Source organism: Podarcis erhardii (assembly GCF_964252035.2).
Source record: "Podarcis erhardii genome assembly, chromosome: 18".
NCBI classification, from domain to species: domain Eukaryota; kingdom Metazoa; phylum Chordata; class Lepidosauria; order Squamata; family Lacertidae; genus Podarcis; species Podarcis erhardii.
In genome coordinates, this window is record NC_138516.1 from 10,105,966 (window position 1) to 10,123,157 (window position 17,192).

Consider the following 17,192-nt stretch of genomic DNA (forward strand, 5'->3'; position numbering starts at 1 on the left):
CTTTTATATATTTGAACATGGCTTGTGGTTAACCAAGACTCCTAGATCCTTTTCACATGTACTGCTCTCAAGCCAGGTGTCACCCATCTTTGTATTTGTGCCTCTCATTTTTTCCCCCCAAGTGCAATACTTTACATTTCTCCCTGTTAAAATTCATCTTGTTTGTTTTGGCCCAGTTCTCTAATCTGTCAAGGTCGTTTTGAAGTGTGATCCTGTCCTCTGGGGTGTTAGCCCACCCCTCCCAGTTTGGTGTCCAAGCAGCCTGTCCACATCCTCGGAGGTAACAGATTGGAATTGATCCCATGTAACAGGACTAGACAGAACTGTAGCGCACTCCCACCCTGGCCCTGCTCCCACGGTGGAGGCTACCTCCTTCTGAATCTGAGCGACTTTATCTGCAAAGAACTTTGCACAAGCATTGCAGGAGATCTTGGGGTCCCTACCAGGCCCCGGTGGTGCAGGTGGTTCCAATAGATTGCGAACCACCTGAAAAAGTCTCCTGCTGCTGTTTTCTGCAGATGCAATGGAGGTGGTGAAGAAGGCCCTCTTCGCCGTCGCCATTGCCACTTGGTAGGCTCGACGTTGAGCTCTAGCCCGTGTCCGGTCTGATTCAGAATGACTAAATCAGCCGCTCTGAGAGGCAGCTTCCCACAAATAAAAAAAACACAGTAATACACATTAAAAGGCTTCCCTATACGGGGGTTAGGGACATGGGTGGCGCTGTGGTCTAAACCACAGAGCCTAGGACTTGCCGATCAGAAGGTCGGCGGTTCGAATCCCCGCGACAGAGTGAGCTCCCGTTGCTCGGTCCCTGATCCTGCCAACCTAGCCGTTCGAAAGCACGTCAAAGTGCAAGTAGATAAATAGGTACCGCTCCGGCGGGAAGGAAAAGGGCGTTTCCGTGCACTGCTCTGGTTCGCCAGAAGGGGCTTCAAGAACACTGTCCAACCATCTCGTCCTCCATCGTCCCCTTCTCCTCCATCTTTCCCAACATCAGGGTCTTTTCCAGGGAGTCTTCTCTTCGCATGAGGTGGCCAAAGTCTTGGAGCCTCAGCTTCAGGATCTGTCCTTCCAGTGAGCACTCAGGGCTGATTTCCTTCCGAATGGAGAGGTTTGATCTTCTTGCAGTCCATGGGACTCTCAAGAGTCTCCTCCAGCACCAGAACTCAAAAGCATCCATTCTCCGGCCATCAGCTTTCTTGATGGTCCAGCTCTCACTTCCACACATCACTGCTGGGAAAACCAGAGCTTGAACTATACAGACCTTTGTTGGCAAGGTGATGTCTCTGCTTTTTAAGGTTTTAGAGTTAGTTTTTTCCTTGGCTCAGGGTGGGGGTGGCATAACTCCATACCCTCCAACATTTCCCAAAAGAAAATAGGAAATGCAGGACATTCTGGGATCAAATCAGAAACCAGGGTGGTTTCAGTAAATCCGGGACTGTTCCTGGAAAAGAGGGACACTTGGAGGGTCTGGGATGAACCGTCGCCCCCCTGTGCAGGATAATGGGGAGTAACTAAGAAAAGAACAGGGACTCATACAGAGACGCACATTTATACTGAGTCAGGCAACTGTCCACCTAGCATTGCCCAGTCGCAGCGGCTCTCCAGAGAGTCACGCAAACAGTCGTTCCGGGGGGTGCCCATCTGCAAGCGAAACGCTTGGGGGGGCTCTTGGGCCTTTCCCTGGGAGAAAATGACTCATGAAGAGGCGCATCGGGCCACCCCTTGCGCGGCGCGGCGCTTCGGGAAGCCTTTTCCCAGCGTGGCAACCGTTTTCTCCCGTGACGGGCGGAGGAGGCCTCGCTCCACCTCCGACTCCTCCTGCCGCCCCGTCGTCATTTCCAGTGCGGCTGTCGCTGCTGTCACATCCGCCTCCTCGGGAGGAGGAGCAGGAGGCGCCGAAGGGGAGGCGCAGACGAGCAGCGAGCCAGCACCAGCCGCGTCTCCAAGTTCCAGGCCCCGGGCGCGTAATGCGGAGCGCGGCGGGGGCCGGTTGCAGGGCCCGGGCGGGGGCCCGGAGGCGGCGGATCGGGGCCTGGCCGGTGCTGGGCGGCTAGATCCGAGCAGCTGCTGCCGGGAGAGGAGGGAGGAAGCCAGCCAGACGGAGGGAGAGAAAGAGAGAGACGCACAAGAGACGCCAGCTGCCGTGCGCCAAAGCGCGCTTTGGAGAGACCCCCGTCGGGACTTGGAGAGGGACGCGCGGCGGAGAGGGTGATTATCCGGGCGAGGCGGAGGCGGGGGCGGAGGGGGCGTCACTTGTCCTTAGGATCCCGCGGCGGATAGAGACGGGAGGGTGCAGGGAGGGGAGTCCGTGGCGGCGAGCCCGATCCGGGTTGAGTTGCCTTTCGCTTTGCGCGCGCCTCCCTCCCCGTGGAGTGGAGATTATCCGTGCGCCTTCGGCCTCCCTTCTCCCCCGAGGTGCGCTGCCTTTAGGGACCTCCTCGCGAGTCGGCCCGGCGGCTCCACCGAGCGCGCTGTTGCCGACGCGGACCGGCAGCGGCTCCCCGGGGTTTCGGGCAAGGAACGGGCTCCCCCTTTCCACCCCACCAGCCCTTCCTGGATGCAAGAACAAGATACCAGTCCTCAAGGAACCGGGGTAAGGGTAGATTTAAATCGGGAAGCTGCCCTGTGCGGTGGGCCCCTATCCCTCAGTATTGCCGGAACTGGCTGGCAGCAGCTGTCCAGGGGCTTCAAGACTGAACCCGGGAGGTCGGCTTCTTAAATTTTCTCAACGCCCCCCCTTTTTTTGCAAAGCACCAAGGTGTTAGGCGGTATGTCTACCAGATGCTTCAGCACTGGTAAACCCACCGAAAGGCCCATTGATTTCAATAGGTCTCTGAGGAGGAGGAGAACCTAGTTGGAAACTGTTTGCGTTCTCTCCATTTGCGTGTGTATTGGAGGGGTTGTTTTGCAAACTTTGACCCTTTCCAGAGCGCACACACACACACACACACACAGTAGAGCAGTCCGGGTTTCTGCACATTTACCTGTTTACTCTGAAGTCAGCCCCCCTCCCTCCTGAGTTGCGTGGCCCCCCCCCAGAGATACATCTGCCCAAGTTGAATACTTAACGGTGTGTGTTTAGAAGGCAGGCAGCAGCCGATGATGTCATTATTGTTTTTCCATAGCACACCGTTCGACAGGGTTGTGCATCCTGGAAAGAAAGAAAAAACCTTGTCCAATCCACAGATGGCTCTGCAGCGATGATTTATTAATATTTATATATATATATTTGGAATTTGTAGTTAAGGGAGTCGGCTTGGCGGCCTCTGCCCTGGACTGCGGAAAACGTCTGTGACTATATCTATATACAGTGGTACCTTGGTTCTCAAAGATTTGGTTTCCTGCGCGGAAACCAATGTCCCCGCTGTGGAAGGATGTGTGGATCCAGAACTGGCCTCCACCGTCACTTACAGACTCATTGTTAAAACCGTGTTTATGGAAGACAATCTTACTCGGCTAGGAGTGATCACTAAAGAAGAAGAAGGTTCTCAAACTTAATCTGTTCCAAAACCAAAGCGTTCCAAAACCAAGGCACGCTTCCCCATAGAAAGTCATGCAAAATGGATTAATCCATTCCAGACTTTTAAAAACAACCCTTAAAACAGCAATTGAACATGGATTTTGCTATCTAACGAGACCACTGATCCATAAAATGAAAGCAATAAACATTGTACTGTACTATAAAATAAATAAGACAGTATTGTAGATGATAAAAATTAAAATTATTATTTCCCCCCCCCTTTACCTGCACTGATGATAGTCATTGTTTGGGTGGGGGGCTTTTATCCATTTCCGCAGTGACACAATCAACGCATCAGTAGTTTGACTGGGTTCCACAGTCACAGAAACAAATGAATCGAAAACCCTTTTTATTTAAAATGCATCTCTGGGTTATTTGTGGCGCCTGCCTGGTGTTTTTACACAGGTAGAATGTGTGCTTTTATTTCAAATGCATCTCTGGGTTCTTTGTGGGGCATAGGAATTCGTTTTTAAATTCGTTTATTTTTTCCCAAAAAAATATAGTCCGGCCCCCCACAAGGTCTGCGGGACAGTAGACCGCCCCCCTGCTAAAAAAGTCTGCTGACCCCTGGTCCAGTCCAACCCTTTGCAATGCAGGGGGGAATCCATACCCCGTTAAAACGATGGAGTCCCTGTGGTTGTTTATAACGCTCCTTTCCTTCCGTTCTCCCTTTTTTTCTTTCTCTCTCTCTCTCTCTCTTTTTGTATTGGTTTTCACAATATTATAAATAAACAAACACACAAAACAAACAAACATAAACCATACCCTTATTGAAAATTACACTTGTTAACTTTGTTAAGGGACTTCCTCGCTTCCCCTTGGTTGAATTTCATTGCATGTCCTTTTAACGGTTTCCCAAATCCCAATTCTTATGAAATTTAACTTAAACATTAACATCCTTAAATCTTCACCTTATGGAATTAAACCTATTAACTCATCACTTAACATAAATAAAATCCTTAGCCAATTAAGTATCTGCAAGCTGTTTTCAGTTAATTTAATTTAACAAATTTAACTAGTAAAGGTAAAGTGACCCCTGACCGTTACGTCCAGTCGTGGCCGACTCCGGGGTTGCGGCGCTCATCTTGCTTTTCTGGCCGAGGGAGCCGGTGTACAGCTTCCGGGTCATGTGGCCAGCAGGACTAAGCCGCTTCTGGTGAACCAGAGCAGCGCACGGAAACGCCGTTTACCTTCCCACCGGAGCGGTACCTATTTATCTACTTGCGCTGGTGTGCTTTCGAATTGCTAGGTTGGCAGGAGCAGGGACCGAGCAACAGGAGTTCACCCCGTCATTGCGGGGATTCGAACCGCCGACCTTCTGATCAGTAAGTCCTAGGCTCTGTGGTTTAACCCACAGCGTCACCCGCGTCCCTAACAAATTTAACTAGATAATCATTAAATTTAATCTACTCTCTGTTTTTATTTTTAGGACTCTGCAGAGGGAAACGGACACTCAGCCGGGAGACTTCAGAACGCAGCCGTTGTACGCCGGAATGCGGGAGAACCCTCTCATAGTTCTTCGGAGTGGGCATGTCATAAAGGCTTCCTCCGTCCGGTGGGAAGCTAAAACATTTCCCTAAGCGCCCTTAGCTTCGCTTCTTTCCTCCAGCCTGGGACTTCTGCGGGTGTCCCCCCCCCCCAAAAAAACCTGTATTCCTGCCCCGCCGGTCACCATGAACGGCCTGACGGTCAGCGAACTCTGCTGCCTTTTCTGTTGCCCGCCCTGCCCCGGGCGCATCGCCGCCAAACTGGCCTTCCTGCCCCCCGAGCCGACGTACACCATCGTCCCCGAACCAGATCCCGTTGCGGGGGGCCCTGGAAGCGCCTCCCCCCGAGGAGGAGCCATGACCCGCTGGAAACTGCACCTGGGGGACCGAGCCGATTTCCAGTACGCCCAGCGGGAACTGGACACCATCGAGGTGTTCCTGACCAAGAGCAGCCGGGGAAATCGTGTGGGGTGCATGTACGTCCGTTGCGTACCTGGCGCCAGGTGAGACGGTTTTGGGCTGCGTTTATTGTTTCGCTTTTACAGTGGTGCCTCGCAAGACGAAATTAATCCGTTCCGTGAGGCTCTTCGTCTAGCGGTTTTTTCGTCTTGCGAAGCAAGCCCACTGACAGCTTAGCGGATTAGCGCTATTAGCGGTTTAGTGGCTTTTAGCGATCAGCTGATATGTGGCTTAGGGCTTAGGAAAAGGGGGGGGAAAGGGAAAAACCCCCGCAGGAACTCGCAAGACATTTTTGTCTTGCGAAGCAAGCCCATAGGGAAATTCGTTTTGCGAAGCGCCTCCAAAACGGAAAACCCTTTCGTCTAGCGGGTTTTCCGTCTTGCGAGGCGTTCATCTTGTGGGGCACCACTGTACTGTATTTTTCACTCTATAAGACGCACCAGACCATAAGACGCACCTAGTTTTTGGAGGAGGAAAACAAGAAAAAAAATATTCTTAATCTCAGAAGCCAGAACAGCAAGAGGGATCGCTGCGCAGTGAAAGCCGCAATCCCTCTTGCTGTTCTGGCTTCTGGGATAGCTGCGCAGCCTGCATTTGCTCTGCAAGACGCACACACATTTCCCCTTACTTTTTAGGAGGGGAAAAGTGAGTCTTATAGAACAAAAAATACAGTAATTTGTTTGCCACCTTTCCGTCTTTCTGCTGTTCTTATTATCTTCATGGTGAAACAAACAACACAGGCAGTCGAAAACAATACCGCAATGACAACAACAACTAATAATAATAATAATAATAATAATAATAATACAGTGGTACCTCGGGTTTCATACGCTTCAGGTTACAGACGCCGCTAACCCAGAAATAGTACCTCGGGTTAAGAACTTTGCTTCAGGATGAGAACAGAAATTGTGCGGCGGCAGCGGGAGGCCCCATTAGCTAAAGTGGTGCTTCAGGTTAAGAACAGTTTCAGGTTAAGAACGGACCTCCGGAACGAATTAACTACTTAACCCGAGGTACCAGTGTAATAAATAAAATTTTATTTATATCCCGTCTTCCCCAGCCGAAGCTGGGCTCAGAGCGGCTAACAACAGTAAAATAATACAGCATTCTAAGATCAATTCGTTCTAAAATCAGTTTTAAATCAAATTAATGGCAACCATTAATTTCACTAAACATTAATTGGCTACACATCATCTAACACAGGGGTCAGCAAACTTTTTCAGCAGGGGGTCGGTCCACTGTCCCTCAGACCTTGTGGGGGACCGGACTATATTTTTTGGGGGGAAATGAACGAATTCCTATGCCCCACAAATAACCCAGAGATGCATTTTAAATAAAAGGACACATTCTACTCATGTCAAAACACGCTGATTCCTGAACCATCCGCAAGCTGGATTGAGAAGGCGACTGGGCCGGATCCGGCCCCCAGGCCTTAGTTTGCCTACCCATGATCTAACATCACACCTATTTTTGACTCCCAAATCACCTTTCTAAATATTCTTTTAATAATTAACAATAATAATTTTATTATTTACACCCCACCCATCTGGCCGGGCCTCCCCAGCTACTCTGGGCGGCTCCCAACTGAATATTAAAAACACAATACAGCATTAAACATTAAAAACTTCCCTAAACACGGCTGCCTTATGTCTTCTAAAAGTAAGATGGTTGCTTATTGCCTTGACATCTGATGGCAGGGCGTTCCACAGGGTGGGCGCCACCACCGAGAAGGCCCTCTACGTCCTCCTCTATTTTTTCCTGCCCCCCTCCCTCGGTGGCCGTAAGGCGGTTCCCTCCCTGCGAGAAGTGAGGTTACAGGGAACCAGGCAGAGGGCCTTCTCGGTGGTGGCGCTCTCCCATCAGATGTCAAGGAAATAAACAACTATCTGACTTTCAGAAGACATCTGAAGGCAGCCCTGTTTAGGGTAGCTTTTAATGTTTGAAGTTCTATTCTGTTTTTATATGTACTGGAGGCTGCCCAAAGTGGCTGATGGGAAAATCAGAGAGCCAGTATGGTTAAGGGGTTAGAGTGACTTACTGGGAACTGAGAGACCTGGGTTCAAATCTCCCCTTGGCCTTGAAGCTCACTGGGGGTGCCTTTGGGCCCATCACTGCCTTTCCGCCTGACCTAGTGAGGTTACAGGGAACCAGGCAGAGGGCCTTCTCGGTGGTGGCGCCCTCCCGCCAGATGTCAAGGAAATAAACAACTTTCTGACTTTCAGAAGACATCTGAAGGCAGCCCTGTTTAGGGGAGTTTTTAATGTTTGATCGTTTTTTTAATATTCTGTTGGGAGCCACAGAAGGGAGGCAGTGTTGCCGTATGGGCGGATTGCCGTAACCTGGGTCTCTGCGGAGATTTTGCCGGCTCGGCCACGGACTGCCTACTGGGGAGAAGAAGCGAGGGCGGTGGCCAGGAAGGAGCAACAAGACAGATGTTAGCGCCACAGCTGTTTCCGCTGTGGATGAGGGCGTTTCCCCGGTTTGGAATTTCCTGTCCTCTTTGCAACGGATACCAGGATCCGTTCATCCGGTTTGCTGCAAACGGGTTTGCTGCAAACTGTTAAAAATAAGAGACCTCCTTGCTGACAAAAGACCCAAATATCGCCAGGCCTGCTGCGAAATAACTCTGTTTTATGGTGACAAGCACAAGACGGGCTGTGATGGTCGATGGACAGCTGCTGATTTTAAACTCCGGGACATAGATTTTTAGCGGAAGGAAACACTATTTTTACAATGGAAATGAGTTTATAGGGAGCTTTCCATTTCGCCTACTGTGGCCGCACCAGGAATTTTGTTAGCCCCACCCCCCAAAGTTATTGAGCTTGCTTTTGGGGGGAGAAAGCGTCCCAAGGATGTTGTCATCTGTTCTCAATGCCGGATTTACATAAACAAGTTATAGCTTAGGGCCACGTTCAAAAAAATTTAAAGGGGAAAAAACAGGATGTACATTTCCAAAATATGAGATAGAAAACAAATAAAATAAAACCTACCTGCAGCAACAGTGTTTTGTGTTGTGTAGGCTCCTTTGATGTAAGTCATGGGCCCCACCTGCTTCCTAATATATCCATGGTTTGCTTCTTTCTATATATAGGGTGGGACGTGGGTGGCGCTGTGGGTTAAACCACAGAGCCTAGGACTTGCCGATCAGAAGGTCAGCGGTTCGAATCCCCGCAACGGGGTGAGCTCCCGTTGCTTGGTCCCTGCTCCTGCCAACCTAGCAGTTCCAAAGCACGTCAAAGTGCAAGTAGATAAATAGGTACCGCTCCAGCGGGAAGGTAAACGGTGTTTCTGTGCACTGCTCTGGTTCGCCAGAAGCGGCTTAGTCCTGCTGGCCACATGACCCGGAAGCTGTACGCCGGCTCCCTCGGCCAATAAAGCGAGATGAGCGCCGCAACCCCAGAGTTGGTCAGGAGGGGGTCAGGAGTCCCTTTACCTTTACCTTTTATATATTTATATATAAATATACATTTATATACCTACATTCTGCATGTACTGGTTGCAGGGCAACATGGGCAAATGGCTTGAGATACCGATTAGGTCCATAAATGACCATACAGCATCTAGCCAAAGGTAAAGGGACCCCTGACCATTAGGTCCAGTCGTGCCCGACTCTGGGGTTGCAGCACTCATCTCACTTTACTGGCCGAGGGAGCCAGTGTCATGTGGCCAGCAGGACTAAGCCGCTTCTGGCAAACCAGAGCAGCGCACAGAAACGCTGTTTACCTTCCCGCCGGAGCGGTACCTGTTTATCTACTTGCACTTTGACGTGCTTTCGAACTGCTAGGTTGGCAGGAGCAGGGACCGAGCAACGGGAGCTCACCCCGTCGTGGGGATTCAAACCGCCGACCTTCTGATCGGCAAGTCCTAGGCTCTGGTTTAACCCACAGCGCCACCCGCATCCCCTATACAGCATCTATTCAACACAAAGAAACAGCGACCATTTGTTGTTGACAAAGGACAGCTGGACATAGAAAGGGCCCCATGACCTTCAGGAGCTGAGGGCCTCATCAAAACGAAATCCAGCCGTGCACATGAAAGCCATTCCCTTCCATCTCTCCTTCCCTTGCAGGTTCACGGTCCTGTTTTCACACGGCAACGCTGTGGACCTGGGCCAGATGTGCAGCTTCTACATCAGCCTGGGCACCCGAATCAGCTGCAACATCTTCTCCTATGACTACTCCGGGTACGGCGTCAGCACGGGGAAGCCCTCTGAGAAGAATCTGTACGCTGACGTCGACGCTGCCTGGCAAGCACTGCGCACCCGGTGAGCGTGGGAGCGAAGGTGCCCTCTTTAAGTCAGTTGTTCGCTCGCCATTCTTCAGTGGTCTAAACCACTGAGCCTCTTGGGCTTGCCGATCGGAAGGTCAGCGGTTCAAATCCCCGCAATGTTGGGGTGAGCTCCCGTTGCTCGGTCCCTGCTCCTGCCAACCTAGCAGTTTGAAAGCACGTCAAAGTGCAAGTAGATAAATAGGTACCACTCTGGTGGGAAGGTAAACGGCATTTCCCATCAGATGTCAAGGAAATGAACAACGATCTGACTTTTGGAAGACATCTGAAGGCAGCCCTGTTTAGGGAAGCTTTCAATGTTTTATCATGTTTCTGTATATTACTGTTATTATGCCCTGTTCATCTGGTGGCTTACAGCATATGTTAAAACACCAAACATTAAAAACTTCCAGATGCAGGAAGGAATGTTAGAAGGAGGCTGGAATGAAGTTATGTGGCTTTAGCAGAAATATTATAAAGGATTAAGTAAAAATAGATTGTTAATGGATGAAAGGAGGAAAGGTAAAGTTACATTATATTAAGATAAATTATAGGATAAAAATTGGGAAAGATGGAAAGGATTTGCTGAAATAGCTAACCGAACTAGAATACAAAAAAGGGAGGTGCGAGGAGGTCAAGGAAACAAGTAAATGAAAGATAAGTTATGGGAAGGTTCGTTGTGTTTTTTAATTGTTTCTATTTTTCTGTTTTTTATAAAAAAAAAATCTATTCTCTTCTTTCTTTATTGTGATGTGTTGTCAAGTTTTTGTTTAACTTGGAGTTATCTCTTTCTCTTTTTGTAACATTTAAAACTTTAATAAATAGTATTTTAAAAAAAACAACTTCCAGATGCAGGGTTGCCTTAAGGTGTCTTCTTAAAATTGTGCAGTTCTTTATCTCCTTTGCATCTGAAGGGAGGGCTTTCCACAGGGAGGGTGCCACCACCGAGAAGGCCCTCTGCATGGTTATCTCACTTCTTGCAGGGAGGGAACTGCCAGAAGGCCCAGAGAGCTGGACCTCTGTGTCCGGGCTGAACGATGCGGATGGAGACGCTCCTTCAGGGATACTGGGCCATTTAGGGATTTAAACGTCAGCACCAACCCTTTGAATTGTGCTTGGAAACGTCCTGGGAGCCAATGTAGGTCTTTCAGGACCAGTGCTATATGGTCTCAGCAGCCGCTCCCAGTCCCCAGTCTGGCTGCCACATTCTGGATTAGTTGTAGTTTCTTGGTCACCTTCAAAGGCAGCCCCACGGAGAGCGCATGGCAGTAGTCCAAGCGGGAGATAACCAGAGCATGCACCACTCTGGCCAGACAGTCTGCGGGCAGGGAGGGGGTCTCATCTTGCGTACCAGATGGAGCAGCCCTGGACACAGAATTGACCTGCGCCTCCATGGACAGCCGTGAGTCCAAAATGACCTCCAGGCTGCACACCTGGTCCTTCAGGGGCACAGTGAACCCCTTCAGGAGTGTGTTCAATAATTATTATTGTTGAAACTGAAGTTGGCTTTGCTCTCTCTCTCCCCCCCCCTTCCCTACCTACCTTCCAGATATGGGATCAGTCCCGAGAACATCATCTTGTATGGACAAAGCATCGGAACGGTGCCCACGGTTGACCTGGCCTCTCGCTATGAGTGTGCGGCCGTCATCCTGCACTCGCCGCTCACTTCGGGGATGCGCGTCGCCTTCCCGGAAACCAAGAAGACCTACTGTTTTGACGCTTTCCCCAAGTAAGGCTGCTGAGTGGGTCTGTGGCTGGCATTTGGGGTTGGGGGCTTCCCTCTACTGCCAAATGTGGAAGGAGGGCTTTGGCATGGGGCCTGTCCGTCACCGGACATCACCCTCGCAGTCCAGACCAAGAGGAATCAAATTAGAACAACAGCGCTAGGTTGAAAATGGTTAAAGGTAAAGGGACCCCTGACCATTAGGTCCAGTTGTGGCCGACTCTGGGGTTGTGGCGCTCATCTCGCTTTATTGGCCGAGGGAGCCAGTGTAAAGCTTCCGGGTCATCTGGCCAGCAGGACTAAGCTGCTTCTGGTGAAGCAGAGCAGCGCACGGAAACGCCGTTTACCTTCCCGCCGGAGCGGTACCTATTTATCTACTTGCACCAGTGTGCTTTCGAACTGCTAGGTTGGCAGGAGCAGGGACCAAGCAACGGGAGCTCACTCCGTCATGCGGGGATTCGAACCGCTGACCTTCTGATCGGCAAGTCCTAGGCTTTGTAGTATAACCCACAGCGCCACCCGCATCCTGAAAATGGTTAAAAAGTCATTCAACTTTAATAGAATTTTTAAAAACGTAAAAAACAAAAAACCAGATGTGTTGAAATAGGAATAGTAAAAAGAGCACTCTTTAAAAGGAGCCAGTACCTGAAGGCCTGCTGGGTGGAAGGACGACAAGGAGGGAGCCAGTTTGGCTTCTCTAGGGAGGGAGTTGAAAAGTCTGGGAGCAGCCAGCACCGAGAAGGCCCTGTCCAACAATCTCACCAAGTTTGTCTGTGTAGCTGGCGGTAGTTTCAGTGGCCTTCTCTGAAGATCACAAAACCTGGGCAGGTTCGTGGGGGGGGGGGAGAGAGATTTTAAAAATAGTAATAACCAGGGCCTTGTTTCATCCGGAACTCAGTTTTAAAAAACTATGGTTTAAAAAGGCATGGTTTAAAAAAACCATATGGTTTAAAAACTATGGTGGTTGTTGTTTTTAAAAGGCATGGTTTAAAAAAAACATATGGTTTAAAAACTATGGTGGTTGTTGTTTTTAAAAAGCCATGGTTTAAAATAACCCAACATGGTTTAAATAACCAAATAACCATGGTTATTTAAATAACCATGGTTCAAAAAAACCCTCGCCTCCATGGTTTAAATAACCATGGTTCACAAAAACCCCACCATGGTTGATGTTACAGGGCGAAGCAGGCCAATAACTCATGTTCTTTTCCTCTTCCGCAGCATCGACAAAGTCTCCCGGATCACCTCCCCGGTCCTCTTCATCCACGGCACGGAAGATGAGGTCATTGACTTCTCCCACGGCTTGGCTCTCTATGAGCGCTGCCCGAAGGCCGTTGAGCCGCTGTGGGTCGAGGGCGCCGGCCACAACGACATTGAACTGTATAGCCAGTACCTGGAGCGCCTGTGCAAATTCATTTCGCACGACCTGGCCAACCAGAACAACTGACAACCGCCCGTCTCGTTTCTCGCCCTCTCCTCCGGCCGCGCGCACCTCGGTTCGGAGGATGGCGAGGGGTTTGCGGCTTTAGGGCGCTGTTACGGGCGCCCGTCCCCTGCCCACCAAAGCGGGAGAGGAATCCTCCGTTACAGAGGGGCGCCAGTCTCGCGTCTCTCTTGGGGGCGTTTCCTCCGACACCGGGAGTCGCTCGCTCGCCCACCGCTGCCATCTCTGACGTCGACGCCTCCTGCCCCGGCAACGTGCCGAGCCGCCCCTCTCTGCGCCTGCAGACTAGCCGTCTCCGCACATCGCTGTCCATTTTTTTATTAAAAAAATACGTCGACGACGACGCCTCCATCGAGACTACGCTGCCACAACGACATCCCATTTTTTCGGATCCTTCTTTTCATAACTCTCGGCGCATCCCAGAGATAGCAATAAGCCTTGGGGGAAGGGGGAAGGGGGAAGGTGGGGCGGGATAACCCTGGCTCTGCCCCAAGGATACAGGGTGGGGGGGGCGCCAAAATGCATGACGGCCAAAGCGGTCCGCTCTGCCTCCGCCGCCCGTTGCACAGCGCCACCTAGAGGCTGGAGGACCTCCGTTACAGATTCTCCTGCGCTGCGGCGGATGGAGTTTTCGCTAGGACACGCCGGAGCGAAGACCCTGGTTGTGGAGTACAAGCTGTCTGATCTGCGCAGGCCAGGATTAAGCGCGTTGGCGGGAGTCAGAGAGACAGCTTGCCTGTTCCGTCCACAAACTCCCGGATCCTACTGTTTGAATATCCCCGCCGTATCCGGATACCCCCATGTGTTTGAGCCAGAATTCATTTAATTCCAAGTAACGCAGGGAATCTTTTTCGTGTGTGTGTTTTCGGGGGGGGGGGAGGAGAGGGAGTTTGGGGGAAGCCTCCCACCCGTTCGTTTTTGAAACAAAGAGGAATAAAAGTTTGGAAGACCCAGATTTGTCTCCCGAGAAATGTTGTTGGGTGTGTCTTGCGGGGTTCAGGGGAACGGCTGGAACTGGGTGTGTTGGGGTACCCGGGAAAAAAAATTCCACATTCCTCTCTCCTGTAAGATCTGCACCATCTCAAAACACGCTTTGCTACATCTTCTGCGATGGATTGGGCCCAGGAGAGTCGCTTGCCTGTTGCTTGCAAGATGTTGCTAAGAAACTCACCTGCAAAAGAACAGTGTCTTTACATGCACAACTTCTGCCGTACACTGTTAATAATGATAATTTTATTCTTCGTACTCTGTCCATCAGGCTGGGTTTCCCCAGGCAATCTGTGTGGCTTCCAGCATATACAGAAACATATTAAAACATCAACCATTAAAAACTTCTGAAGCTGCCTTCAGATGTCTTCCAAAAGCCAGATAGTTGTTTATTTCCTTGAGATCTGATGGGAGGGCGCCACCACCGAGAAGGCCCTCTGCCAGGTTCCCTGTAACCTTGCTTCTCGCAGGGAGGGAGTCGCCAGAAGGCCCTCAGAGCTGGACCTCAGTGTCCGGGCAGAACGATGGGGATGGAAACGCTCCTTCAGGTATACTGGGCTGAGGCCGTTTAGGGCTTTCAGGGTCAGCACCGACACTTTGAATTGTGCTCGGAAACGTCCTGGGAGCCAGTGTAGGTCTTTCAGGACCAGTGTTATGTGGTCTCGGCAGCCGCTCCCAGTCCCCAGTCTGGCTGCCACATTCTGGATTAGTTGCAGTTTCCGCGTCACCTTCAAAGGCAGCCCCACGTAGAGCACGTTGCAGTAGTCCAAGCGAGAGATAACCAGAGCATGCACCACTCTGGCCAGACAGACAGCGGGCAGGGAGGGTCTCATCCTGGGTACCAGATGGAGCTGGTAGACAGCTGCCCTGGACACAGAACTGACCTGCACCTCCATGGACAGCTGTGAGTCCAAAATGACCCCCAGGCTGCGCACCTGGTCCTTCAGGGGCACAGTTACCCCATTCAGGACCAGGGAATCCTCCATACCTGCCTGCCTCCTGTCCCCCCAAAACAGTAATTCTGTCTTGTCAGGATTCAACCTCAATCCGTTAGCCACCATCCGTCCTCCAACCGCCTCCAGGCACTCACACAGGACCTTCACTGGTTCTGATTTAAAAGAGAGGTAGAGCTGGGTATCATCCGCATACTGATGGACAACCAGTCCAAACCCCCTGATGATCTCTCCCAGCGGCTTCATATAGATGTTAAAAAGCATGATTGATGGGGAGAAGGAAGAGAGGGATCGGGGGGGCAGCCATTTCCCAGCCCCCCCCAAAAAGAAGCCTAGATTTATTTTCAAAACCGCCCCTGCAAAATCTGACCCGAGCGGGAGGCCAATTTTGCAGGCCGGTCCTCCCCTTCTGTGGCACGCGGTTGTCCCCAGCAGCCTCCGATTAGCAAAGCGGCTGGAACAGCCTGGGGCGGACTTAATCCCATGAGAGAAAACTGTTTGTTTGTGCCAAATATGTATCTGTCTCTCTATCTCCTCTTAAGAGCTGTCAACCTCCTGGTGGAGAGAGTGGCAGGAGGGGATCTGTTGTGTGTCTGAAGTTTGCAGGAAATTGGAGAGGGCTGAGTAATAGTGGGGGCTGTTGGCTTTCCTAATAATAATAATAAATTATTTGTTTGTACTCTGCCCATATATGGGACGCGGGTGGTGCTGTGGGTTAAACCACAGAGCCTAGGACTTGCCGATCAGAAGGTCAGCGGTTCGAATCGGGGTGAGCTCCCGTTGCTCGGTCCCTGCTCCTGCCAACCTAGCAGTTTGAAAGCACGTCAAAGTGCAAGTAGATAAATAGGTACCGTTCCGGTGGGAAGGTAAACGGCGTTTCCGTGCGCTGCTCTGGTTCGCCAGAAGCGGCTTAGTCCTGCTGGCCACATGACCCGGAAGCTGTACGCCGGCTCCCTTGGCCAGTAAAGCGAGATGAGCGCCGCAACCCCAGAGTCAGCCACGACTGGACCTAACGGTCAGGGGTCCCTCTACCTTTACCTTTTTACTCTGCCCGTGTGATTGGTTTGCCCCAGCCGCTCTGAGCAGCTCCCAACAGAATATTAAAAAGACAATAAAACATCCGATATTAAAAAACTTCCCTAAACAGGAAGGTGCCTTCTAAAAGCTTCCAACATAAAAATATAAAAATAGCTTTCACATGGTAGGAAACCCCAGGGGTGCCATCTTTCTGTCCCTTTGGGGAAGCTCATTTTAAAAAACAGGGCGGTGGATAATTTCGCCATAATTGAATACAGTGGTACCTCGGGTTACAGACGCTTCAGGTTACAGACTCTGCTAACCCAGAAATAGTACCTCGGGTTAAGAACTTTGCTTCAGGATGAGAACAGAAATCGTGTGGCGGCAACAGGAGGCCCCATTAGCTAAAGTGGTGCTTCAGGTTAAGAACAGTTTCAGGTTAAGAACGGACCTCCAGAACGAATTAAGTTCTTAACCCGAGGTACCACTGTATGCCTAAACCATCAGCCCTCCCTTTTTCAACGCAGAAATGTTGCGGGTTGGAGAGTCAAGTAACTATACAGCCTTTAGAAGACATCTGAAGGCAGTCCTTTCTAGTGAAGCTGTTTGTTTGTTTGATGAATTTATATACCGTATTTTTTGCTCCATAAGACTCACTTTTTCCCTCCTAAAAAGTAAGGGGAAATGTGTGTGCGTCTTACGGAGTGAATGCAGGCTGCGCAGCTATCCCAGAAGCCAGAACAGCAAGAGGGATCGCTGCTTTCACTGCGCAGCGATCCCTCTTGCTGTTCTGGCTTCTGAGATTCAGAATATTTTTTTTTTTCTTGTTTTCCTCCTCCAATAACAAGGTGCGTCTTGTGGTCTGGTGCGTCTTATAGAGCGAAAAATACGGTATGTTGGAAGTCGCCCAGAGTGGTTGGGGCAATCCAGTCGGATGGGCAGGGTATAATTATTAAAATGATGATTGATGATGCAATAAGGCACCCCTTTTTTCATTGGAGAAATGTTGGAAGGGTATAGATTCGAGGGTTAGCCAAAACCAAGCCTGCCTTTGTGCGTAGCAGTGAACCGGTGGAACTCCTGTAAGATTATCTTCCATAAACACGGTCTTAAAAGTGAGTCCGTAAGTGACTGTGGAGGCCAATTCTGGATCCCCACGTCCTTCCACAGTGGGGACATAAGTTTCCGGGCGGGAGTTGATCCCGGTGAGGGTTTGCCAAGCGTGCCTTCCTCTTAGCACGTTTCTCCCTCTTGTCCTGAGTTCGAGTCTCTTCAAAGCCCACGACACCTTTGGGAAAGGCTGTTCTCCAACTGGAGCGCTTGCAGGCCAGTG

At 50.6% G+C, this 17,192-nt stretch overlaps 1 protein-coding gene across 1 annotated transcript; it reads left to right on the forward strand.

Annotated features, from left to right (window-relative positions):
• The first annotated feature begins 1,897 nt into the window (after positions 1-1,897).
• Positions 1,898-13,220, forward strand: ABHD17A (abhydrolase domain containing 17A, depalmitoylase). The gene is made up of 5 exons (XM_081846389.1): positions 1,898-2,211; positions 4,953-5,513; positions 9,539-9,733; positions 11,285-11,464; positions 12,680-13,220. Exons 2-5 carry the CDS (start codon positions 5,197-5,199, stop codon positions 12,903-12,905), a joined length of 918 nt encoding a protein of 305 aa, XP_081702515.1. The 5' UTR covers positions 1,898-2,211; positions 4,953-5,196; the 3' UTR covers positions 12,906-13,220.
• The last annotated feature ends 3,972 nt before the right edge of the window (positions 13,221-17,192 follow it).